Source organism: Stegodyphus dumicola, chromosome X1 (genome assembly GCF_044657685.1).
Source record: "Stegodyphus dumicola isolate Sdum_Otavi_A_Nest chromosome X1, ASM4465768v1".
NCBI lineage: Eukaryota > Metazoa > Arthropoda > Arachnida > Araneae > Eresidae > Stegodyphus > Stegodyphus dumicola.
The window spans coordinates 184,441,687-184,466,694 of NC_140780.1; the positions used below are offsets into that span (position 1 = coordinate 184,441,687).

General features: G+C 35.0%; 1 protein-coding gene across 3 annotated transcripts in view; it reads right to left on the bottom strand.

Annotated features, from left to right (window-relative positions):
* Positions 1 to 25,008, bottom strand: part of LOC118186050 (AP-3 complex subunit delta-1-like) — a 401,929-nt gene that overhangs the window by 135,846 nt on the left and 241,075 nt on the right. For all 3 annotated transcript variants that reach the window (XM_085808093.1, XM_085808094.1, XM_085808095.1), the window contains exon 13: positions 4,939 to 5,087. In XM_085808093.1, the coding sequence (XP_085664219.1) occupies positions 4,939 to 5,087 (149 nt within the window). The remainder of the gene's footprint in view (positions 1 to 4,938; positions 5,088 to 25,008) is intronic.

Here is a 25,008-nt window from a genome sequence, read left to right on the forward strand (position 1 = left end):
TTGTAAACTATCATGTTTAATGAATATCAAGATAATATATGCAAACTTTTGAACCTTTATCACACACTGTTGACATGTGTTCTTTCCTCACATTACTCAAATTTCTCCATACTTCTACCCATGGGGAAATACCAAATTTGTACCCATGGGGCTACACATAACACATTTGAAAAATCACAGACATATACTAAGAAAGTCATTCATTAACAGATTCACTACACTTCAATTTGTTGAAAACTTATGTATCTATACATGCAAAATTCCTACATTCTAAAACATTTTTACGCAAATATGGAAGATATCTGTTACAAATTTAATAATGATTTCTATTTCACACAAGAAAGAAAAATGCCTAATCATAAAAAGTGGTGTGGTGTATTTAATTATGGCAAAGCACACTAGGGCTATCTGCCTAAGGAAAGGGCTGCCTTCATGGAGGACTTTCTAAGGGGAAACTGGCTCGTATACACGATACACATGGGGAAAAACACGAAAACACCCATGCAGCCAGCCCGTAGGCGGGATTCGAACCTCAGACTGAACTACCAGTGTTCAGCGACTTTACCGCTCGGCAACTGGTGGGCCTAATCATAAAAAACTTTTTCCTAAACTACTTTTAAAGAAACTTAAAATTTAAGTTGGTAGCAGAAATAGAAAAATGACCCAAGTTAATATATCTGTTGCAAACTCCTTCATAAATTTTAAACCTAAAGGCAAGGCACTTTTAAACTAATTATACTAAATAAATATACTGCATGCTGTTGTTTATTTTAAGGGAACCAGATAAAAAGCTAGACTGTTTTAACAGAACATTCCCTATACATACTGTTGAGAATATTTTCTTAAAATTCTATATCTGATTTTAGGAAAATTAATAATTTGGAAGTAAGCTGCATTACATAATTTGATAGACATTCAAACACCTGCAAGTTACAAACTAAAAAAAAAAAAAAAAAATTGTTTCATTAATAGTTTAAAAGGCATAAAAATTCAATTCTAAAAGTTTCAACTCCTTTTTGACAAGAAAAAGCTTATTAAGATTAATGCTTTCTGATAATCAGTACAGCCCAGCTGCCAGAAAATTGTAAAAAAAAGTATTCATGAGGAAAAGCAGTATGTCTCCAAAATTGTTATGCAGCAAACCACAATGCTGACAAAAAAGTATTTATGTGACAACCAAAGTATGCACATAGCAGATTTCTTTGGACAGGTTTGCAAAGCAGAAGATGAATGAAGCCAAGTTTGTGAGATCCTCTGATACTTTCTTAAGCGAAAAGAAATTACTGTGTACATATGGGGAACAACAGCACAAAAAAGAAAGATTTCTTGAAAAAGGTATTGTTTATGTATCATGCTTTTTAAATGCTCTAGGCTATTAAATGCTATAGACTATTACAAAATTAAAATTAAATACTCTTTCAAATGCTACAGACTATTACAAAATTAAACCAAGAGTCAGCTACTAAACTAGAATTCCATTCACCTTTAAAATTGGAGTTGGAGAATAAAATTAAAACATTGACTTCAGACAATTACGCACAATGCATTTAAAATCTGAGAGTGTAATTCAAATGTAGATTTTGTGATTTCTCTGAGAAAGAAATTTTCAAGAGAATGTTTCCCTCACCATTCTCAATACACATCAAAAGTGTTCCACCTGAACTTCAATCAGAATTTGTAGATTTGCAATGTGACTATGCAGTAAAATGCAATCAATGATTAACTGATTTTTATTTGAAGTACGTGTCTGAAGACAAGTATTCAGGAATACATAAACATGCATTGTCCATGCTTTTTACCTCTGGCACTACCTGCATGTGCGAAAAGTGGTTCAGTAGGATAAAGAACACAAAAACATGTCTGACAGATCAATATTTGAAAGATACTTTACAAATTGCAACAACAGAGATTGAACTGGATATTGAAGCTTAATAAAGGAAAAACAATGGCAAGCTTTTGACTAAGGCTGAAGACTTCCATTCTGCCATTAATATGAATTTTTTATAATCAAAGGCCTTTTTTAACAGTGTTACGTACCGCATATCATGTCAGCTTCATTCTCTTTGACTATTCAAAATAAGTACAAAGTATATTGACCACTAAATTTTTTGAAAACCCACTTACAGTGAATTTTATTTTTTTCAACAAAAAATGCAAAATACTGGTTATTACTGAAATCGGTAATGCCATCTCCCCTCTTCTTAAAATTGATTATAGTCCTGTAAACCTCCCTCTCTTTTATAATTTTTTGCTATGCCACTTATTTGACAGATGTGTGGCAAGCAGAACTTTATGAATTTATTGATGTGGCCTCCAAGCACGAAAGGTTGATGATCTTTACTTTTTTACATATGCAGTGCCTGTCTGGAACATTTAAAAAATTCCTGGAAAATCAATGAGAAATATTTTGTAGTTAGTAAGAATTCTAAATTCTACATTATGCAGATAACTTAAAAAAAGGAAAAGTCATGTAAAAAAATCCTGAGAAGTCAATGCTCATGATGTAATGTGAAAAAAGCAATCATTAGCAGGTAAGAATAGCAACATATACAAGGGTATTTTAATCCAACTTACACAAAAGCAATTATTTTACAGTATCTTTATGACAGAAATGAGTGTTAAGCATGTTAAAAAGTGACCTGGGGGGCTTACAAAATAAGAGAATGAATATGCATTTTGGAACAAGAAGGATTTAAACAGGATGAGCCAGATGATTGGTATTATTGGCTCGATATGAAACAAGAACAGAATACAAAATCAGAATAACATTTTGATTTGGTAATAATACTCAGTGCTTTCATTTTGATTGAACCACATATAAATCAGAAGGCAAATGCAGAAAAACATCCAAAAATGCTAAACAGTTATAAAAAAAGATCCCCAAATATGTAAACAAATATGAGTATTTTAATAGAAATCAGTTTTCTTCATTTATGGTGAACTAGTACAACCTCTCAGCATTTGTATGATCACATGATCTATCATATAATACATAAATGAAGTCCATGGAAAAACTATGAGAATGATTTTTTCCACGGCATATACTTGAAATGACAAGTGCAGCTTTATAAAACTTTAATGCAGAGTTTAATATAATACTTGATGTAATCTAAATACACTATGTTGCAAAAAAATACATGCACCTGGAAAGAACTGAGCCCCAACTAAGAGACATGGCAGTAACATAGTCTGAGTAGATAAATAAATTATCAAAAACTGGGAGGAAAGCATTTTATTTATGAGTAGCAATACAAAGAGTGTGAAAATCAGTAGGTAAAAAAACCACCTCTGGAAGCTATAGAAGCCAATACTCGATTGGGCATAGAGTCTATTAAGCTGCCAATGTGCCTCTGTGATAAACTGTGCCACAAATGGAGAAACTGGTCAGCCAGTTGGGACATATTTGTACAAGGCTGAATTTTCCTGCCCAACATGTCCCAAACGTGCTAGATAGGTGACAAGTCTCAAGACCTTGAAGGACAATCGAGGATATTGACACAATGAAGACATCATTGGAAGAGTCATGACATATGTGTTTAAATGTTGTCCTGCTGGAAAAGAGCCTGGACGACCTGTTAGCATAGTTGGTAGGATTGGCTGCAAAATGTCATCAACATACCGGCAAGCAGTCAGAATACTTCACAGCATGACTAGTGGTGAACAGCTGTCCCTGCTGATTGCTCCCCAAACTGTCAAACCTTCTGTTCAAGCAGTATCCCACTCAGTAAAAATTGGTAAATTGGACTACTCACTTCTCATCTCCATACATGTTATGCAGTGGTCATCAGCTTTGAGAGAAAAGCTTGATTCATTGCTGAAGATCACATTTCTCCAATCAGACACAAACTTGAGTGAGAGAAACACCATGCAAAACAACATTGCTTATGTTAAGTGTCAATGGCAAGCACCTTAATGGACTTAGAGATCTGACTCTAGTGTCACCTAGTTTTCTGCGAATCATATCTCAGGATCCCTGCAAGTTGGAAAATGGAGTTGAACTGATGATAGCATCACTGTTGCTGCAGATGTGACAGCTCTTCTGACTGCATTATCATCTCAGGCACTGGTGGCCCAGAGACGTCCCGAGCCACTATGGCAGCTGACTATGCCTTCACTGAGCCATTAATTCCAACAATGGATGACTAGATCACTTCAACCAATATGGCAGTCGGTCTGCCTGTTTGAACAACTGGCCTCTTTTAGGCTTATGGATGCAACCCCTTTCAAAATCTAACAACTGTTCATAACACTATCATGTATGTCTTCATCATGTCATGTCATGTCAGGCATCTTTCGTTACAATGTTGTGTATCCATGCAATCAGTATGATTGTAAATATTCATCACTCATCACATTTGTACTTTACATTCTACCAGCTGCACACTTCAGACACGCATTGTATTGCTCAACAATGCTGGAAGTTCAATCATTTACACAACTTGCCCAACCACATCTGCATGCCACATTTCATAATTGTGGCTCAACTTTTTCTGGGTGCAAATATTTTCTTGCAACAGAATGTATATTCTAACAGGTGTTGGACTAAATAAATATAGCTAAAATAAATGTGAAATGGTAAATTTACCAAGAAAATCCATACTTGACAAGTATTTTAGCAACTTAGCTGAAAACCTTCTTTTGTTTTTTAATGACTTTTTCATTTATATGAAAATTTCATAACCTATGTAAATAAAACTTCTGGAGTCTATAAAAATTCAAAATGCAACCTATAACTCTAACATCAAAACTTATGAAAATAAATTATATAATCACATTTTTCAAACACTTGGTACACATTTATAACATACAAAAAATATGAGAATTACTTAAAATAATAGATACTCAAATTGTTATTTTTATACTTTCCAATTAAACTGATTATCTTAAAGCTAGTAAGTAAAAACATTTTTGAGTGAAAGATAATACAAATTTTCTTACCATTCAAAATTTGTTATGTATTGATAATTATTTTGTGAACATATATCGATAATTTTTGAAAGAAGCTCATCTCTATACTGTGCTCCCTCAGCTTTATCCATATGAGCCATTAATTTTTTTACAATTTCCATTAAGTTCTTCTTTGAAACCTGTAGAAAGAAACAGTAAAAAAATGTACAGAAATTTTTGACTTAATGGAAGTTTCTGATAACGCTTCAGACATGAACAGCATTAAGAAAAATGAAATAGCCATAACATTCCCTCTAGAAGGAACAAATAAAGTTAGTTTAAAAAAGAAAAAGAGTAACTAAAAAATTCTATCATTTCTCAAAGAAATATCACTACTTTCTATTAAAAATCATAACACTTGGTGCATTTTCTCAGTACAGGGTGTAGTAAGTTTGGTTTAGGCATCTTTCAGGCAATAATTGCTTTTATAACAATTATTGAAGGGAATGTGTTTCATGTAAACTTTTTTTTTTTTTTTTTTGTTATTTGCAAGAGATGAAGCAGTAACTATCCCGTTTCTTCAAGAAAGATATGTTCTTTAGATAGATTGTGTTCAAATACTAGTTCATGAAATTAAAATGACTCTTAGTTGAAATTCTTAAGCAATCTTCACTCATGCTGAGAAGAAAAAAAAAAAAGTCCCAACACAAATGTAGTTTGTTGGATATATTCCTTTCATTACTGCCTATGATTCATTTACTTATGGTGCCACGAAGTTAATACCTAGTAAATTTTCTGTAACAAAAGTTCCTTCAAATGAATCACGATTGATAGGCATTAGTATGTAAGAGAGGTATTTTCCAATTCCTTATTATCTTGACCTAATGTTAAAATCGATCAATACAACAAAATTGTAGAAACCGGTAAAAAGCTATTCAGAGAAATAAAAAATTACATAGGCTGTGTTTGCCCCCCCTCCAACATACAATGAGTTTATGAAGGTTTTTTTCATTAAATAAAAAAACAATCTCTGTTGCTATTCCTCATCATTTCGTTTATTGACTCAAAGGTCAGCAATTCAAAATGGTGTTGAAAATGCATGCCATGGCTTTAGTGGAAAACGCATAAAAATACCCTGAGAAATACCTGTCAATATAAAAGAACTGAAAGCATACACTATCTATGCAGAAATGTCTATGTCAAGATGAAAAATGTTCCGAATACTTTCATAAACTATGAAAAGAATTAAATTACTAAACACTGCACTGGTAACAAATGGAATGCATCCATGTAACATCATACAATGAAAAATCTTTTTTATTTCAAATCATAAGATCTCAATATTATGTATGAAATTTTACATCATTTTCCCCCTTCCAACGGGTACATCTATTTTTCACTGAATCTGCCCTTAACATATCAATTTATCACCAATTTTTAGGTTAATTTCCTACGGTGTTGCAACTCAAGCCTTTTGTGCTTTTGCTGCTTAATTACTAGGATATGCAATGATGTGGTAAACATTAATTTATGACAAAAATTTAAATGCTAAAATTCCCAAAGGTCATGGGAACCTTTGGAATACATTCAATGACTACAATTTATAGAATATTAAAGAAAAATAATCATATACTAAATTTTAATGAATATATCTTATTTTCATGAGGGAGACAGCTCTAATCAGAATGTTACAATCTGATATACCAGACTTTACAGAATATAGTCAGAAATACTTAATTTCAAGAATGGGTCATAAGCTACTGTTTGTCTAAATTTGTTATTTACTGTATCCTATTATTGGCAAAGAGAATTCGATGCAACAAGCCAATCAGCTGATACTTTTTTCCACATAAAATATATTTTGCCTCAGTATACTTAAATAATAGTAATTACAACTTATTGTTGATTATATGTGTATGTGTGTGTATGTAATATTTTGAACTATTTACTACTTATTATGGCTTAACTGCTTAAAAAATTGTATATTACTCTTAAAATGTATTAATCATATTTAAAGCAAAGGAAGCCCAGAAAATTTAGATCATTTTGTTGTCTTAAATTCTACCAATCATCAGCTACAAATTCTAATGTGACTGTCCACATATCAAAAAGTCGGCAGGCTTTCAAGTTAACACAGGAAAAAGCAGCAAATACTCAAAAGCTGACAAATGGGGCTTCTGATGCTAGTCTCCATTGATGACTGTTGTAAAGAATTGAACTTATTATGCGGAAAGCAAGAGTGTAAATTCAAGTCTATTACAAAGTTTTAATGAATGTGGACAGGGTTCCAAATTAACATTAATTATTTGCTGGCCATAATTTAAAAATGGTATCCAATGTTGGCAGCAGTATCCTATAAGGAGTTCAGAAACCAGTTTAGTGAAGTGTCCAGTGTTCTGAAGTGAGTTTGCATTAAATGATTAACAGGTCCAGGTAATATTCACAGTGTTGTCAGCAAAAATAAATAAAAGTTGGTACATATTATTTTGAAATTCCATTGATTGAAATTATAAAGAATTGTGAAGTGTGTGTTAGAACTTAAAAATTTTGTGCGATTTCATTTATAAGAAAATATTTTAAACCCTTGCTTTACAAATGGTGAGTGCCACAATCAACAGCATGTCAAGTACATGTCCAACCATTTAATGGCTTGAGCTAACCCTCAAATTTGTGGCAATAGCAAATCTTAAAATGTGTGTAAGGTACAACACTGGTTTAATTTCATAAACATGTCTGAGATGCAGTTATGCATAATTCATCAGAGATGAAAAATGATTTATTACCTGGAAATTATATTCCTGAACAAATGCTTATTTTAATTTATGAATGCTTAGAAAAACTTACAGAAAATTAATAATCATTCATCATATAGTGTCTTTTGAAGCATTTTAGTATTGGTAATGCAACTTTACATTTCTTGGCTTGATCAAAAGGTTTTACTAAAATTCTAATTTTTTGTACAAACTTTTACAAGCTCTTAATGGGTCTTGCACTCATGGTGCTGGATCCACTGTCCACATCAATGCTAAATTTTCTTTTTGAAGACATTACATAAAAGCTTATATTTCTAAGGAAATACATATGAATTTTAGAATGTGGCCAAGGATAACATGCAACTGAGACAAAATGACAGCAGTCACAATTAACCAGAAGCCTGACACATTTTACTTACATTTGGACTAGTCTACAAATCAAACCCGACATCTTGTTTACCATTCCTCATACTTTCTGACCAGCTTTACGAGTTTTCTTCCCTGGCCACTCGATGGTTTGGATAAACATTTACCATTCTGACCACTCTACTTATCACAGGGTTGCCACTCAAACAGGAGAATAAAATTCCCTGACTTTTCCAGGTTTTCCAGGTATGTTTCAAGAAAATTCCAGTCTATCCGCGTAATGTACGTTGGCTGTGCTAAGAGGTAAATTAATTATGGTATTACTTGTACTGTGTAGCAAATTCACTTAATTATTCAATAAATCCCAGAGGACATTTATTCTTAATTATTCTTGGTACACTTTGTTTGATAATTTTGTTTACTTTTCCGCTTAAAAAACTTAATAAAATTTAAGATATATACATTGGATAACAACTGCACATTTTATTTAATTATTACTCATGATCATCCCCAGTTCAACACGAGGCTAATCCGGTTCTTATAAATCACAACGCAATGCTAAAAGTTAGGTTAGATTTTAGGTAAATTTAATTTGTGTCAGGTGTATTCTTAAAAGCCACCTTAACACTTGAAAACACAAATATAATTATAATAGGAGTTGTTTTCTCCACTGAAGATTGAGATTAGAATCTGCCCAATCTGGAATAAAATAAGGCTTTTTTTGCAGACATTCTTCAGCTAAACGAAAGAAAGAAATATATTTAATGATATTTTTTTTACTAAATTGAGGTATTTTATATTTATTTCGCAGCATACATAAGGAAAAAATATGTGCATTAAATTTCGTGATGTCATCATACTGCTAGAATTAATTTCAGGATTATGCCAGAGAAAATTTCCTGAAATTTGGAAATATTATTTACTAATGATAAATAAATTTAGAGGGAAGAAGCAACATTAAATGATATGAATAACATAAAAATAAAGATAATTACTTAAAAATTTAATTAGAATAATCAATGATATTTTAGAGAATATATTTGTATTACATGGTTATCCTAGATGACTGATTACTATTTTTTTATTTTACTACAAAATGACAAGGTATTTATTAAAAAAAAAAAAAAAAAGAAAAGAAAAAAAAAAAAAGAGAGAGATTTTGCGGTAAAATCCTAGTATACGATACGGCCACGGCCATGATTTTGAAAATTGTCGCCAAGAACAAAATGACCCATTTACTGCTCATCATCATGTCGCCAAATCCCGCTGTACCATACATGGAGATTATTCTGACCAAAGAATGTCTATGTAAAAAGCGGAGGGAAAATTTGCCAAGGGATTTGACGACGGAACAGCCAGAATTTCCCTCTCCGCGATGTGTACAGGAAATTGAGAAACACGTGTTAAGAAGAAACGTTCTTTGACAAAAAAGAAAACTACGAAAATCCGTTTTTAAATTATTGCAAAAAATCCAAGAAGAAACATTTTATCAAAGAACGTTTTTTCTTGGATTTTTCGCAATAATTTTAAAAACGGATTTTCGTAGATTCCCACCCCTCAAAATAACTAATCCATGAATTAATTTACTTGAGCCAAAAAATATTTTCTTTTCCTTTAAAGACATTTTAAACGATATTCATTTTATGAACTCTTGATAACGTGACCTTCGAACTTCGACACCGGTTTCGAGCTTTGGCGTCAGATATATCGCGCATGCACAGCTATTTCCCGCTATGATGGAACCAAGCCACGTCTGTTGGAGAGAGGTTTTCCTTCTTTACAATACATATTTTTTTGTATTGTAATATATATATATTTATACAAATTTGAGCTGCGAAAATTGGCTCTATGCCAGCTGCCCGAATGACACTCACGTGATACACAATTCGCCAAAAAAGTGATCTCTTCCGACATCGGCGCAAAACTCGCCTTTTTTGGCGGGATCGTTGTATGAAATTCCCTGACTTTTCCAGATTTTGACTAAAACACTTAAATTCCCTGACTTTTCCCTGAATTTTTTGGTCAATTTCCGAATTCCCTGACTTTTTCCGGTTTTCCAGGTAGCGTGGCAACCCTGTTATCAACACTGTCCTGCTGAACGATACCTTTAAAGATGAAACTGACACAGTCATCATGCTGGGAGATTTCAATACAACCTGGGGTTGCCCTATTTTGGATGAAGAAAGACAGCAAGTCGAAGATCTGCTTATGAACATGAGACTCTCTATCTTAAATGATAAAAGAAACATTTACTTATCAAGAACAACAGGATCAGAGTTGGCACTAGATCTTGCAGCTTAAGTTACCAAATCTTTGTAGATGAAAAATTCTAAGAAGTGCCATTAGCAATCACAGACCTTTCATCACTGTTTTATCCCTTCGTCTGGAGCAAATGAAATTTTGGAACCTCCGAAAGGTTAACAGAACATATTTTACACTCATATTGGAGAAACTGTGAAAACGTATGCCAATATACAAAGATCGAGATAAAACAATGCAAGCTTTCATTTACAATGCCACCGCTGCTGCAAAGAAAAGTACCCCAAGAGATAAGAGGAGAAAGCATTGGATCTCCTACTGGAATGATGTGGAAATTAGCTCCTTGTTCACTGAAAGAGATAATATGAACGATCTCCAAAAAATGAATACCACCAAGGAAAATCGAAAATGACTTTCTGAGTTATTTGACAGAATTAAAGAGAAAATTGGTTAATGCAAAGGACAAAAGTGGGTAAAGCTCTGAAGCACCCTGGACACCAAGAAAGATGCAAAACACTAGAAAGTAACCCGGTCATTGAACCATGATTTGGAGGAGTGAACATCGAATGCTATCCAATCATCAGTTGTTATTGCCAATACAAAGAAATCTGCAAATATGCTGGCTGATCATTATTCCAAAGCAAGCAGGCTTTATTTCAACAAAGATAAAAAAATAAAACTTATAAGAAAAATCCTTCTATGTGCTCCGGCACACAATATTGATAACTTCTGCACACCCATCACCAAGAAGAAGAAGGAAACTGGTATTAACCATATTCAAATTATTAAGCACTATGGAGATACTGCCAAAAAAAAATCTATTGGACTTTCATAAATACATCTTGGACTACAGGAAAACTGCCTAAAATATGGAAATCTTCAATTATTGTTCCTAATATTAAACCTGGTAAAGCAACTGATGAGTGCAAAAAAATACAGACCAATAGCTCTTACAAGCATATTATGCAAAGTAATGGAGCAAATAGTTTGCAGAATCATGAGAGAACTTTTAAAACAAAACAAAATAAATTTTTACCAGACAGCATTTAGAAAGCAACATGCAACAGAAGATCAACTTTTTTTTATCTTTGTCAATCAATTATTGATGGCCTCCAAGAAAAGCCACACAAGAAAACTACAGTTATTTTCTTCAACTTAACCACAGCATTCAATACTGTCAGGAGAAACAAACCAATTCAAATTGCAAATGAAATGGGAGTGCAACTAATGCTTTGACATGGGTTTTTGATTTCCTCAGAAATACAGAATTTAAAGTAAGGTTTAATGCAGTCAACTCAAAAATGACCAAGACCTGGGGTGGAGTTCCACAGAAGTCTGTTCTTACTCCCCTGCTCTTCCTTATGTATGTAAACAATATTCACCCACATCTTCAGAGGGATATAAAAGTAGCATGCTATACTGATGATATTGACATCTGGTCAAAGCAGCAAAAATAATTATTGGAGAAGTCTTATCCACAAATAATCTGAAATCGCAGCAAAAATGTGGTTATTTCTCTATGAAGAAAACTGCCTCAAGATAGCTAAGGCAGTCTGCACCATCCATGGTACCATCTAACTGATTTCATCGACAAAACAGCAAACAATAGCGTTAGATACATTCAGTATGTCATGGAACTGGCAAATCTCTTAAAATGAACAAATGGCAACTTAAAAAATTTTTGTTACACTCTGAAGGAATCTATAAGTACATCTCTCTTAATTAAAAATAATTAGATTCAGGTAGCAAAGGAAGATACTGAGTGGTAAACAGACAAAGAGAAGTTTAACTGTACACACTACTCTACCATGCTGTCAACACAAAACTGTGTGACCTTCAACCCTTTGGAAATAATACCTAAAAACAGCTCAGTGATAAATGAATTTTTGACTTGTGGGGAAACTATGGGTAAAATCACAATATACACTTATATCAATATTTAATTTTTTAATTTTCAGTCCATTTACACATTTATTTTCATAACAGAAAAATAATGAGGCAGTTACTCTGAGGAAAGAAATTAATAAGGCAAATATTCTAATGGGCAAAGAGTTAACTTCTATGTGTAGTTTTAGTTTAGCGTATTCAAGCAGAGAACAATGCAAATAAAACTTCTTTAAATACTTTTATAATAATAGTAACTTAGTTTGAATCCTAACTGATATGAATGCCCAAAATTTGTTTTAATTCTGTTCCACTAGAAGATACACATTCTATTTTGTCCCGGTTTTTGCATTAAGGAAACGGGATAAGCTAAGAATTTTTATGAGCTCTTATTTTGCTAACTTCATCTACAAAATATCAAACTGTATTGCATAACCTTGATCAACAGTTTATTAAAATTCCTTCCAGAGTACTAAATAAAGGTCTAGTAACAGTCTGGTATACAGTCAAAAGTCGTTAATCCGGACTCGTCGGGACTTCGGCGATTCCGGATTATCGATTTTTCCGGATTATAGATCATCAGTTTAAATCTGGTAAGATGGCATGCAGAAATTACAAAATTAAAAATATGAAACCGTAATTTATGAAATAAAGAACAATTATGATCTAAAGGGTATCAAAATTTACAAAAAGAAAAAGCTTAATATTTATTTGTCTACTTTATTAAACATTTCCTTCAACGTAAGTTGCTTCGTTTCATGTGATAATACTTTCTCTTTAATTCTATTAAACAGACATAATTTCTTGTTTAGTTACAAAGTTCCGCTGTTCAAGTCCTATAATTGCTGTGTTGAGAATACTGACTAATTTGTCAATCGAAATGTTTTCGTTTTCAATAACCTCTGGGTCACTTTCTTCAGTATCGGAAGCGAATTATAATGACGAGGAACTTGATTTAAATCATATCAAAGACGAAGTACATCGAGATGAAATACTACGGAATTATAAACCAAATAAAATAAAAACATCTGCCCTGAAAATAAGGATAATGCTGACAGATCAACTTCCAATCCGCGGCGTGAAATTGATAAACAGATTTCGGATATCAAAACATACTTTCGCTTTGTAGATACAAATTACATATTAGTAAATATATATCGGAAATTCTATTTGACATAATCTTTCTAATCTATCATAATCTAATAATGACGTTTCTGCCCCCCCCCTCTGCCGCAGAGCAGCGTGAAATTGATAAACAGATTTCGGATTTTAAAACATACTTTCGCTTTGTAGTAAATATATATCGGAAATTCTATTTGACATAATCGAAAGTTCAAGCTTACTTTTATAAAATTGCTCTAACAGTCTGCAAAAAATAATAAGCCAGATCCAATTCGAAGATTAAGGAACAACGCAATCTGCAACATTAACTGAATTAGATAACTTTAGCTTAGCGTATAACTCCGTTACACATTAAACGCGCATGCGCACAAACATATTCGCAGCCGTAAGGGTCTTACGTGCTCTCGTAAACGCCTGTGCGCATGCGTGAACGTGACGCATGCGCAGAAAGTTTGTAGCTTTGAGGTCCGGATTATAGATCATTCCGGATTATGGGTGTCTGAATTAACGACTTTTGACTGTACTAGGAAAAGGAAGGGTTTAAATGAAAAGATAGCCATCTAAAAAAAAAATATCTCTAAAATATGTTTAGATATTTTTTAATATTTTTTCCTTGTATAAATTTTTTGAAACCTATACTTTCGTCTGTCACTGTTACACAAATCAAAGAAAATACTAATATGTATTTTAATTATTTCAACAAATGAGATTATAGTATACTCTTTTCAAATTCAAAAGTGGTCACATCAGAACATGTAGATTAAATTAAATTTCATTTCTACTCGGTACACACAAAAATACCGTTATTTTCCACACCAAAATGAAACAATATCAGCCACAAAAGCCATATAAATTTCGATGACAATTTTTTAACACACAAATACATATAAAAGTATATCTCTCAATGAATTTGATACAAGCAAAAAGTTGGTTTTACAGTAGATATCATATCTTCTATGTTATTATGCCTATTACAATAAATCCCCCTTTCTAGTCCTTTGATGTTATATGCTTGAATTTCATGAATAAGTGCATATTTTAGTTCCGAAGAAACATATCTTACAATCTCGCATTTCGGGAACACCTTTGTGAAAAATTTATCAATGTTCTTTGTGTACTGGTAAATTCATTCTCCCAGCCCCCAGAATTATGCAAAATACACTACAGATCTCATGTGAATTGGACTGATCATTTTCTTAAAGGAGTAATAAATTTAGACCATTATTCAGAACATTTAATATTGTCTAATGTTTCAGCAAAGATGCTGACTGTAGTTAAAATATATCAGAGCAGCAAACGTTGAAACATGAAAAACAGTGAGCTCCTCAACTCCAAAACTGGGAATTTGTAGAAGGTTTCCATGACATGTTAATACACATAATAGAGATGTGTTCATAAAATCATGTTCCTGAGCTCTTTACAATACATGTGATTTTGGACCAATGACTCACATGGACCCCCATAGATAACAAATATTTGTATTCAGTTTCGAGCAGCTAAAACCACTCAACCCCTTAATTGGCCAAAACTGTGTTTCCTTTATAGAAAATACATTACTCGTGCACGAAATCACATTGCATCCTCATAATCCTCCATGCCTGTACCATCTAAAGTAATTACCAACTAGTGAGGTTTCAAAATCTGCAAAACATCACATTTTGCCAAATCATAAAGAGTTTTCGGTTTATCCATAATAGTGCTATACACAAAGAGCTAAATGTGGAAAAAATTACCGTGGACATAGGAAAATAGCTAAAAACATTTTCTGGAAGATAAGTCAAACAAATGACAGCTTGATTCTTATTACAAAGAGTTAACATTAAATTCTGCATCAAGCTCTTGAAAACCCTAGTGAAACGTGGAACACGATTAAGCAAGTATTTCACCAAAAATAGTAACAGAAAAAGACCTGCTGCAGTTCTAATTCACCTCAGTCAGTTATAACTTCACATTTTCATTTTCACTGATACATTACATTCTTTGTCAGAAAAGTTACAGGACAATTTTTTTATTTCTCAGTTTGCAGTACTAAAAAGGAACAGATGTTGTTTATGTTATCTGGTAGGTATTCTTACTTGACATGACCTTGGCTATGTTTCCGCACAAAATTACTAGGGGTAAGGCTGTGCTTAGCAACACACTGTTTGGATTGTTGTTGTATTCGTTAAGGTGACACAATGGATGTTGAATGTGAGCAAAGAGTGAACATTAAGTTCTGCATTAAGCTCTTGAAAACCCTAGTGAAACATGGAACACGATTAAGCAAGTACATGCAGGTGAGGCACTTTTAACAAGTCGTGTTTATGAATGCTACAAAAGGTTATGTGAAGGCAGAGATTCAGTGCAAGGCGATACAAAGCTGGTCGCCTGTCTATAGCACATGGCAGGTGGCATCCATACCTAAGAATATCTGGAACCAACCACTGGCGGTAAGAGACCCGGTGTTTAATTTGAGGGTGTGGACACCAAGGGATGAAGGCCTAGCCTCGTCTCCCTCAATTCAGCATCGGCCTCCTCATGGCACGCCCTAGAAACTAGATTGGCTTCAGCTGGCATAGGTTAACGGTGCTGAACAAACATCCTTTGGGATCAAATGGGCAGGATTTCTGGAACTAACCAACCATTTATGGGAGGAGACACGAGGTTTTTCCAGACAACGCATGTCTAGACAGCTTCAATTCTTTGGATAAATAATCAGTCTTCACAGGACTAGAGCCATCGTTTAATCGGTGGCAGGCTCAGGCTTGGCAGGGACCCTACTGTTATTGTCGTGTCTGCGACTTTGGTTGTGGGGACATTACACGGTCAGATATTGAAGACTGTCCAAGGTGGGATGGGCTCCCCTTATTCGGTACAGAGGGACGACAATGTCCGACTTTGTAGAAAATTTGAGATCTATGAGAGGGAGTTTCGCCCCGCTCACAGGAAATATTCATAGATTTGAGTAGTTGATGTTTGAGTTTCAGCCCTATGGATGTTTTCGTAAGGTCACCCGTCATTCTCCATCAACGAATTTAAGCTTAGGGTTTTTATATCCCTCTGCATTGACCGGGGGAGGGGGGGCTGAAACTTTGAATGGGAGAGACATTTCTTCTGGGGAAAAGGCTCTTTCTTTGGTTAATTGTCTATGGCACATGCCAATGCAAATATGGAGCATGTCAGGCAGTTACTGCAAAAAGACCATCGTTTAACAGTGTGCGTGATATCAGAAAAACTGAATTTGAATAGTAATGTTTGTCATAAGATTTTATGCAAAGACTTAAGGAACCAAAACTTATTGCAAGAATTGTCCCTCACTCACTAACAGATGAACAGAAATAGGAAAGAAAAAGAATTTCAGCTGAACCACTGGATACAGCCAGACATCATCTCACATTTGTGTCAAATATTATTATTTTGTTTGTTTCTGTGAGTGAAAAGGTGACTGAAAGGAAAGCTTCATCAATAATCACCTTTTCACTATTATTTTACAATATTATTGTAGTCATCCAATGGGCTGCGGCAAATGAGCTTGCAAGCATCACAGTTGAAGATTTCCCTGCTTGCTTCCAAGACCTCCAGAAACATTGGCAGTTGTTAGTTGCATCCCATAGCCAAGGGGACTATTTTGATAGTCTAGGATCATTATTCGGTAAATGCAATTTTCTATTCTAAATGTAATTTTCTATTTTACAACCTCTGTCCTGGAACTTTTCTGACAAAGGATGTACCTTAAGTTTCAGGCTTTAGTTCAGTCAAATTCTAACTCCATCTCCACTTATTTTGGGAATCTTTTTCTCAAATTTTTTATGGATCTGCCAGAGTCCCTCCTCAGCAAATGCCTGAATTCCATGCACACACTTCTAATTCTGTTACTCCAAGACCAGATACACCTCCTCATTTAGTCCAACACAAAATGGTTCCATAAATACCAAATTTATCATTATGATCTACCTACATACATATGTGACTTCGATTTAAATGACTACTATGGGCTACATGTTTCATGAGACTATGCCTTGGCTTTTTCTTTCATTACTACTTTCCTCAACATGGTTGTAGGACTGCATGGTGCTCTACTCAGGATGGAGCTTATACCAAGGAGAATTAAACTCATGATCCTTCTTATCAATGTAACTACTTATAATGTGATTCTGATGTAAAATGTAGTAATATTTAATTAGATATTCTAAATGTTAATAGCTTTTCATTTAATAATTTTTTACACTTTTACACAACAAAAATCCTGAGAAGAAAAAGAACACTTTTAATTTATTGTACTTTTAAACATGAAAATAAAATTAATACACTGGTGAAATAAATTAAGAGAATTTGCATATTTTATCGAATTGCATGAAAAGAACTGAACTGAAGGAAAAACCACGGCTTCTAGTTAAAAATGCAAATCTTGTATGGCAAATACGTAAGCGTACACTACGGCAGCAGAAAAACGGGCTTTATAAGCACATGGAGGGTAAGACGAAGTGTGTTCTCTAGCACACCTCGGCGAATTTATTAGCGTTATCTTGCAGCAATCGGTTACATTCAAATTGGAACAGTAAAAATGAGTAACTACCAATTTTTAGATGATGGAATTAAGCGGCGAATTGTGGTGAGGCTAGAGGCAGGCCAATCGCAAGTCCAGATATGCAGAGAGTTTAATTTAACACCCAGTGTCTTGTGTAACCTATGGGAGAAGTTCCAGGATACTGGATCCATTAAGAGAAAGTCTGGGCAAGGTCGTCCAAGAGCCACAACGGCCAGAGAAGATTGCTATTTGTCCATTTTAGCGAGGCGCAACAGAGGGTCTACAGCTTCTCAGCTCTCTCGGGACCTGTATGCAGCCACAGGAGCCCATGTAACAAGGGTGACTGTTTCCAAAAGACTGAACGAGAGAGGGTTGTTTGCCAGAGGACCGGCTGTTTGCGTTCCTCTCACATCTATGGACAGGACAGTGCGATTAGCATGATGAAGGCAGCATAGTGATCGAAGTGTAGAGCAATGGGCGACCGTTCTGTTTATTAACGAGTCCTATTTTAGCCTAAACACCGATTCTCACCGTACTTTCATATGGAGAGAATCAGGGACCCGCTATCTACCCTCCAATGTCTACGAAATCACCAGTTATAGCGGTGTCTGTGTAATGGTCTGGGCAGGCATCATGATGAATGGCCGCACACCTCTGCACGTCTTTGACAGAGGCTCTGTGACTGGTGTGAGGTATAGGGATGAGGTCTTGGAGCCCTATGTTTGCCTTTTCTGGGGTGAAGTTGTCCCCGAGTTCATCTTAGAGGACGATAATGTGCGGCCACATCGAGCTCTTCTGGTCGACGAATTTCTTGACAGTGAGGGTATTCACCGAATGGATTGGCCATTCAGGTCTCTAGACTTCAACCCTATAGAGAATGTCTGGGATGTTTTAGGGAAGGCAACTGCAACTCGCAACCCCCTTCTGAGAACCATCCAGGTACTGAAAACAGCATTGCTGATCGAGTGGGACCAATTGCCACAGGTACTGATAAACTGCCTTATTTCCAGTATGACATCACGCTGTGAGGTCTGTATGGTTGTAAGAGGGGACCATACCCCCTATTAACCTGTTTCTTTTGCATTTTCTGCAACCATTGTTTCAGACCTTCAGACTCCCATGAGTGTTACAGGAGAATATGTGTGTCTATTATAACTGCTGAATGTTTATTTTGTTTGTATTATATCAACCTATCTTCACACCAAATTTTATTAAAATCTACCAAGTAGTTCTGGAGATCGTAGATCAAATATGAAAATTCTCTTAATTTCTTTCACCAGTGTACTTAATGCACACAGTATTGTGTGGATAGACTTAGAAGTACACCACACAGACAAGATTAAACATAAGTCAAATTTACCATATTTGACGGCATATAAGACGTACTATTTTTCCTAAATTTGGTCTCAAAAAAGTTACTTGTGTCTTATACATGAAGGACACATGTTAACTTTAAATACTGAATGCTATTTTTTGCCTGGATTAAGGTCTAGATGCACATAACTTTTTCTCCATCTGCCATAATTATTTTGCGCATGCATGAAATATCTGTCGCCAAAAAGCGCCAAAGCTCGAAGCTGATGTCGAAGTTCGAACAGGTTCGACGTTCACATTACGTCTATGGAGCCTTTCCTTCTTAACATAAACTTTCTTTGACTCAGCCAACACACGTGTCGGTATCGGTGCTACTCTGTATAAACGTGTCAGTATCGGTGCTTAAAACTATTTGATTAAAAAAATACCCTGGAAAATATGACTACAGGAACAAGAGATTAAGCTATAGAATTCAGTATAAACTAGGAGTGTTAAACTACGCCAAAGTGCATGGAAACAGAGCAGCAGCAATGCATTTCGGTCCACGACCTACCGAAAAAATGATACATACTTGGCGACTGCAGGAAGATCAACTGAAGACTGCTAAAAAACAAAAACATAACCTTCGATGCCAAGAACTTGAAAATGCCGTAAAAATGTGGGTGATAGATAAGAGGAAATTTGGGATAAGTGTTTCAACCAAAATGATAATCAATGAGGCCAAAGGATTTGCAGAAAAACATGGGAATCAGAACTTTTCAAGGTCTGAGGGCTGGTGCTACAGGTTCATGAAAAGGCAAGGCTTATCAATGCGCACAAAAACAACTATTGCATAGAAAATGCCAGCAGACTATGAAGAAAAAATACTAGCATTTCATAGGTTTGTTATAAATGCACGCAAGAAAACTTCTTTTGAGCTCAGTCAAATAGGAAATATGGATGAAATTCCACTCACATTTGATGTACCATCCAACAGGACTGTGAGTACTGAAGGGTCTAAGACAATAACCATAAAAACCACAGGTCATGAAAAAACCCGATATACAGAGGCTGTTCACACATTTGTTAGACGATGTATTGTATTCACAAAACTAAATTACATAAAATTCATGTGTTTTAAATGTTCTAATTGACATCCCTTATTCTGACTACCGTAATTTTCGGAAGAAACGCCGCGATGTTTACGTGTTTAAAACTTACATTTTCAGCAGGTGCGGCGTTTCTACCATTGCAGCATTTAGGTGCACTAAAAATAAAATATTTCCTTTGATGGTCATTTTGCATAGTTTGAATAACTTTGTCATTGTACACACTTCGAATAACTTTGTCACTGTACATAGTTTGGATGGCCTTGTCACTGTACATAGACCACTCAGTTGTTCCCACACAAAAGACCACTCAGTTGCTTTTTGCAAATGTTATTTTGTTTACATTCTTTCCCTTGAACGGACGTACATGCCTTATTCACCCTAAATGGGATCTCAGAACAATAACATTCTTCCCCCTTTCAAATCAGCAATCTCATCGTTTTGAATAGTCTTTTTCCTGTGCCATTTGATGAATCTTTCTGGACCCATCCTCTCCCCACCCCTGCATTTTCTGCAATTTTTTTCGAAGGCGGACACGACTCCATATGCCTTGCAATAATGAACTCTGACGTATTTCCTCTTCATCATGAATTGATATTTCTTGGCATTCTGCCAGATACAGATCCCGTCAGTTTGGGTACAAGTATATGTTCGATAGTTTTTAAGTAAGAAAGGAGCGGAAATTTTTTAAAAATGGTACCTAAACGGCACAGAAGCTATACTGCTGGTTTTAAGCTTAATGTAATTTCACGTGCTGAACAAATTGGAAATAGAGCAGCAGCTCGAGAGTTTGAAGTGGACCAGTTCAACGTTGTATTCAACATTGTAGAATTGAAAAAGAACTTAAAAATATGCCACAACAGAAACGAGCCAAAAGAAGTGGTACTGTAAGGTGGCCGAATCTAGAAGACGACACTGCAAACTGGATAAAGGAGCAACGAGGAAAGGGAATGGCAATTTCGACTGTAAAAATTCACTTACAAGCAAAATTTATAGCAAAACAAATAAACATAAATTTCAAAGGAGGGCCTTGCTGGTGTAGCAGATTTATGAAAAGAAAAAATATTTCTGGGTGTACTAGAACAATAGTCCGGCAACAATTACCAATGGACTGGAAGGATAAAAAGGGCATCTTTTCTAAAATATGTGACAGATATTATTGACAAAAAACACTTCGGTCACAGATAATAAATATGGATGAAACACCGTTAGCTTTCGATTCTCCTGCAAACAGAACTGTTGATGAAACTGGTGAAAAAACTGCATCTATGCTTATGACTGGGCATGAAAGAACATCATTTACATTAGCTCATTCCGCAAACGGTGACAAGCTAAAGCCAATGATCATTTTTAAACGAAAAACTATTCCGAAGGGAGATTATCCTAAATGACGTAATTATTTGTGCAAACGAGAACGGCTGGATGTGTGAAACAATCATGCATGAGTGGCTACAAAAAAGTTTGGCAGCGTCGTAAGGGATTTTTTTCCTAACCAAAAGGGTTATTGACAATGGATTCGATGCGTGCTCATTAACTTGAGTCAGTGAAAACCAGATATCAAAAATTGTCTATGACCGTAGCAATAATTCCTGGTGGCTTGACAAAAATCTTACAACTATTAGATTTGTCAGGTAATAAATCCTTTCAAAGCTGAAGTCCGAAGGCGGTGGAGTGTTGGATGAGTGAAGGATTGCATACGTATACCAAAAGTGGTAAAATGTGTAAAGCATCTTATGAAGAAGTTGTAAAGTGGGTAGGAAGTGCGTGGAAATCGGTAAAAACATCGTCAATAATAGCAGGGTTCAAAGAAGCTGAAATTATATCCTTAGATAAAGAGACTGTAAACCAAGAGGATGAATGTGATGATCTGGAAGACTTGAACTTAAATCAGGATTTGCTAAATCTTTTTAATTCAGATAGTGAAGAAACAGATTTCGATGGCTTCATATGATGTATAGTTTGTTGTAATTCCTTTTGTAAGTAAAATTTAAAATTTCCTTTTGTCATCCAAATTTAATATTTCGTTGTTGCAACAGTTTTTATAATATAGTCCGAGTATTACAAATATGGACTTCTTTAGTGGGTAAATATAAGTATATTCGTGAACGTAAATATATTTTCAACATTTCTTACCTTTAATTTATTTTTGAGTTATGGTTTCATTTCATGCATTTTTTTAACTGATATGTCATATATCAGGTCATAGATTGAGATTTTGCAACTATACGGCCCACGACGATGTCACGCGCAATTTAATCTATTGCAACATTTACACGGATGAAGCGTTTCTGTGTAATTTAAATTTTTTTTCCACCATTTTTCTCGAGTGCAGTGTTTACACTGATGCGGCCTTTCTTCCATCTTTTGACACCGCAATTTCCAGGATAATAATGCCTTTTGAAGTGGCAGAAGAGGTATTCTATCCCATTCGTCCAGAACAACTTTCCACAGTCCTGTTAGGGTTTTGGGACAATGTTTGGATAATGCAGTTTTTAAAAGTCCGAAAGCACAAAAATCCATAGGTGACATATCTGGAGATTTAGTAGGGGTATCAGTGAAGGGTATGGCCTTGATACCAGTTTTTTGTTCCACTTCTTTTAAGAAATTTACAGTGATGTGTGACTGCTAGCTTTGTCCAGATGGAGTCACACAGATTGATGGCACTGTGGATAAAGCGATGGTATTTCATTCAGGAAAATTGGCGATAAAATATGTTCCTGATAGTATTTGGAGTGAATCTTGACATTTTTTTGCACTCTCTTTATTTTTAACTTGCCATTATAAGAAAAACCAGCAACAATCATGAATCTCATAGAAAAACTTTCTTTCGATTCTTTGAACAATGTACTTAAATTTTTGTCTTCCCTTTTATGATAATAAATGGCTCTTCTTTTGTTACAATCATTTAAATACACCCATGCTTCATCTATTGTGACAATTGTTTTCCATTTTTCTTTGAATAAGTGTTTCTCATATAGAATTCTGCAGTGTGTCCTGCGTTGAGCGATATGCTTTGGAAGAAGACCATGCACATCGCGTTTTTCCGCTTTCTTAAGATTTAAATCAACGTTTATCATTTTGTTTACAGTGGACACCGAGCATTTTAATGATTTTGCAACTATCCTTTGACTGGGGGGGATTTTCTTTTAACATTAAAACCCATACCTTTGCAATAGTCGAAGATGTCCGTTTTTTCCTTGGATACTTATTGGAATTTTTGTCCCACTTGAGGCTCCAATTTGACGTTTTTTCCCTTTCTTGTTGATGATATTACCTATCGAAGCTTTAGATATCACAAAGGCACGACTCTCACATCGTTTTTGGATAACAGAGTATGCGTATTTCTCTTTGGAAAGAGTGTAAATGTAGCCTTCGAACCACTGCTTTGTTAAATTCGCCATTTTGAATAAAAACAAAGCTTTCAAGCCACAGACGATAATTTTGACTTTTAAAAACATAGTACAATTGCAATTACTTCTTTTGCAGCAAACAATTTTTTTTTTTTTACCGCTTACCAAAATCGTCTAAAAAATGTGCGAACAGCCTCTGTACAGTAATTCTAACATGTTGTGCTGATGGCACAAAACTACCGCCGTTTTCATATTCAAAAGCAAAACTTCCAACGGATGTAATTGTTCATGTTCATATGAAAGGCTGGATGGACGAAGCTGGAATGAAACTGTGGTTACAGAACGTACGGGCGAGGCGACCTGGTGGACTCTTAAGAAAACCCTCTCTTTTGGTTTTGGATCAGTTTAGCGCCCATAGAACTGAAACCATAAAGAATAAAGCAAGAGAATTAAAAACCCAGATAGCTGTCATTCCTGGTGGACTGACTAGCCAATTGCAGCCTTTAGATGTATCGGTGAATAAGCCATTTAAGGAAAAAGTATTTTTAAGTAATATAATAACTGTTCCATTACAATAAACAACATAAAATATCTCCAAGTAATGTAAGCATATCAAATCTACTGTCATTATTGTGGGACATATTTTTTGCATCTGTCAGATGGCGTTGCATGCTGTCTGAAAAATCCAGACGAGGCCACTGTGACAAAGGAAGAGACAACTGATAAAAGACGAGATAAGGGTGCTGAAAAGCTGAAAGCACTTTTCCTATTTTTCTTTGCTGTGACAGTTTTCTTGTAAATATTAGTGATCCTGTTGTCCATTTTCAGAATTTGTAAAATCGTTAGTCTTCATTAAGTATTCAAGTTATCTATCAGTTTATAACGTTGCGCGCCTCTAACTTGCACGCAACCAAGAGGTGACTGTGAAAGCTTGTATAAACCACAGAGTCTTATAAAGGGTTTAAGTCCCTTTTTATTCAACGTAATAAATTACAATGGCGTCCTCTTGACTCTTACATACTGTGCCCACTAGGCAGTCAAATAAAAATAAGAACCTGAAAAGAAAGTAAAGACAATATTCTAACTACGAGGCTCTCTAAAATAACTAACTCACCGCGTTTTACAAATACCGCAGCTAATTCAGCAGACTTGAAGCTCACTGGAACAATTGCAACTACTTCCCGCCAAGCACATAGGCCGCAACGCGGGGTTCTTCAATTCTCGATTTCTACCTCCGCGCTCGCTAAGTAAGAATAACTCTCTCACCGAACTCGTTTCCTTCTATTTAAACCATAATACTTCCGCTGATAATTTGAATCCTTGCGCGTTCTACTAAAATTTACATATTCTGGCATTGGCAGTTCTAGGGGAAAGTAAGGCTTGACAGGAAAGATAGTTTAAACTTAAAATAAATGTTAGTTAAAATAAATATAAACCCTACAAGTTGGACTAGTTTATTATTAGCCACTAGACATCGA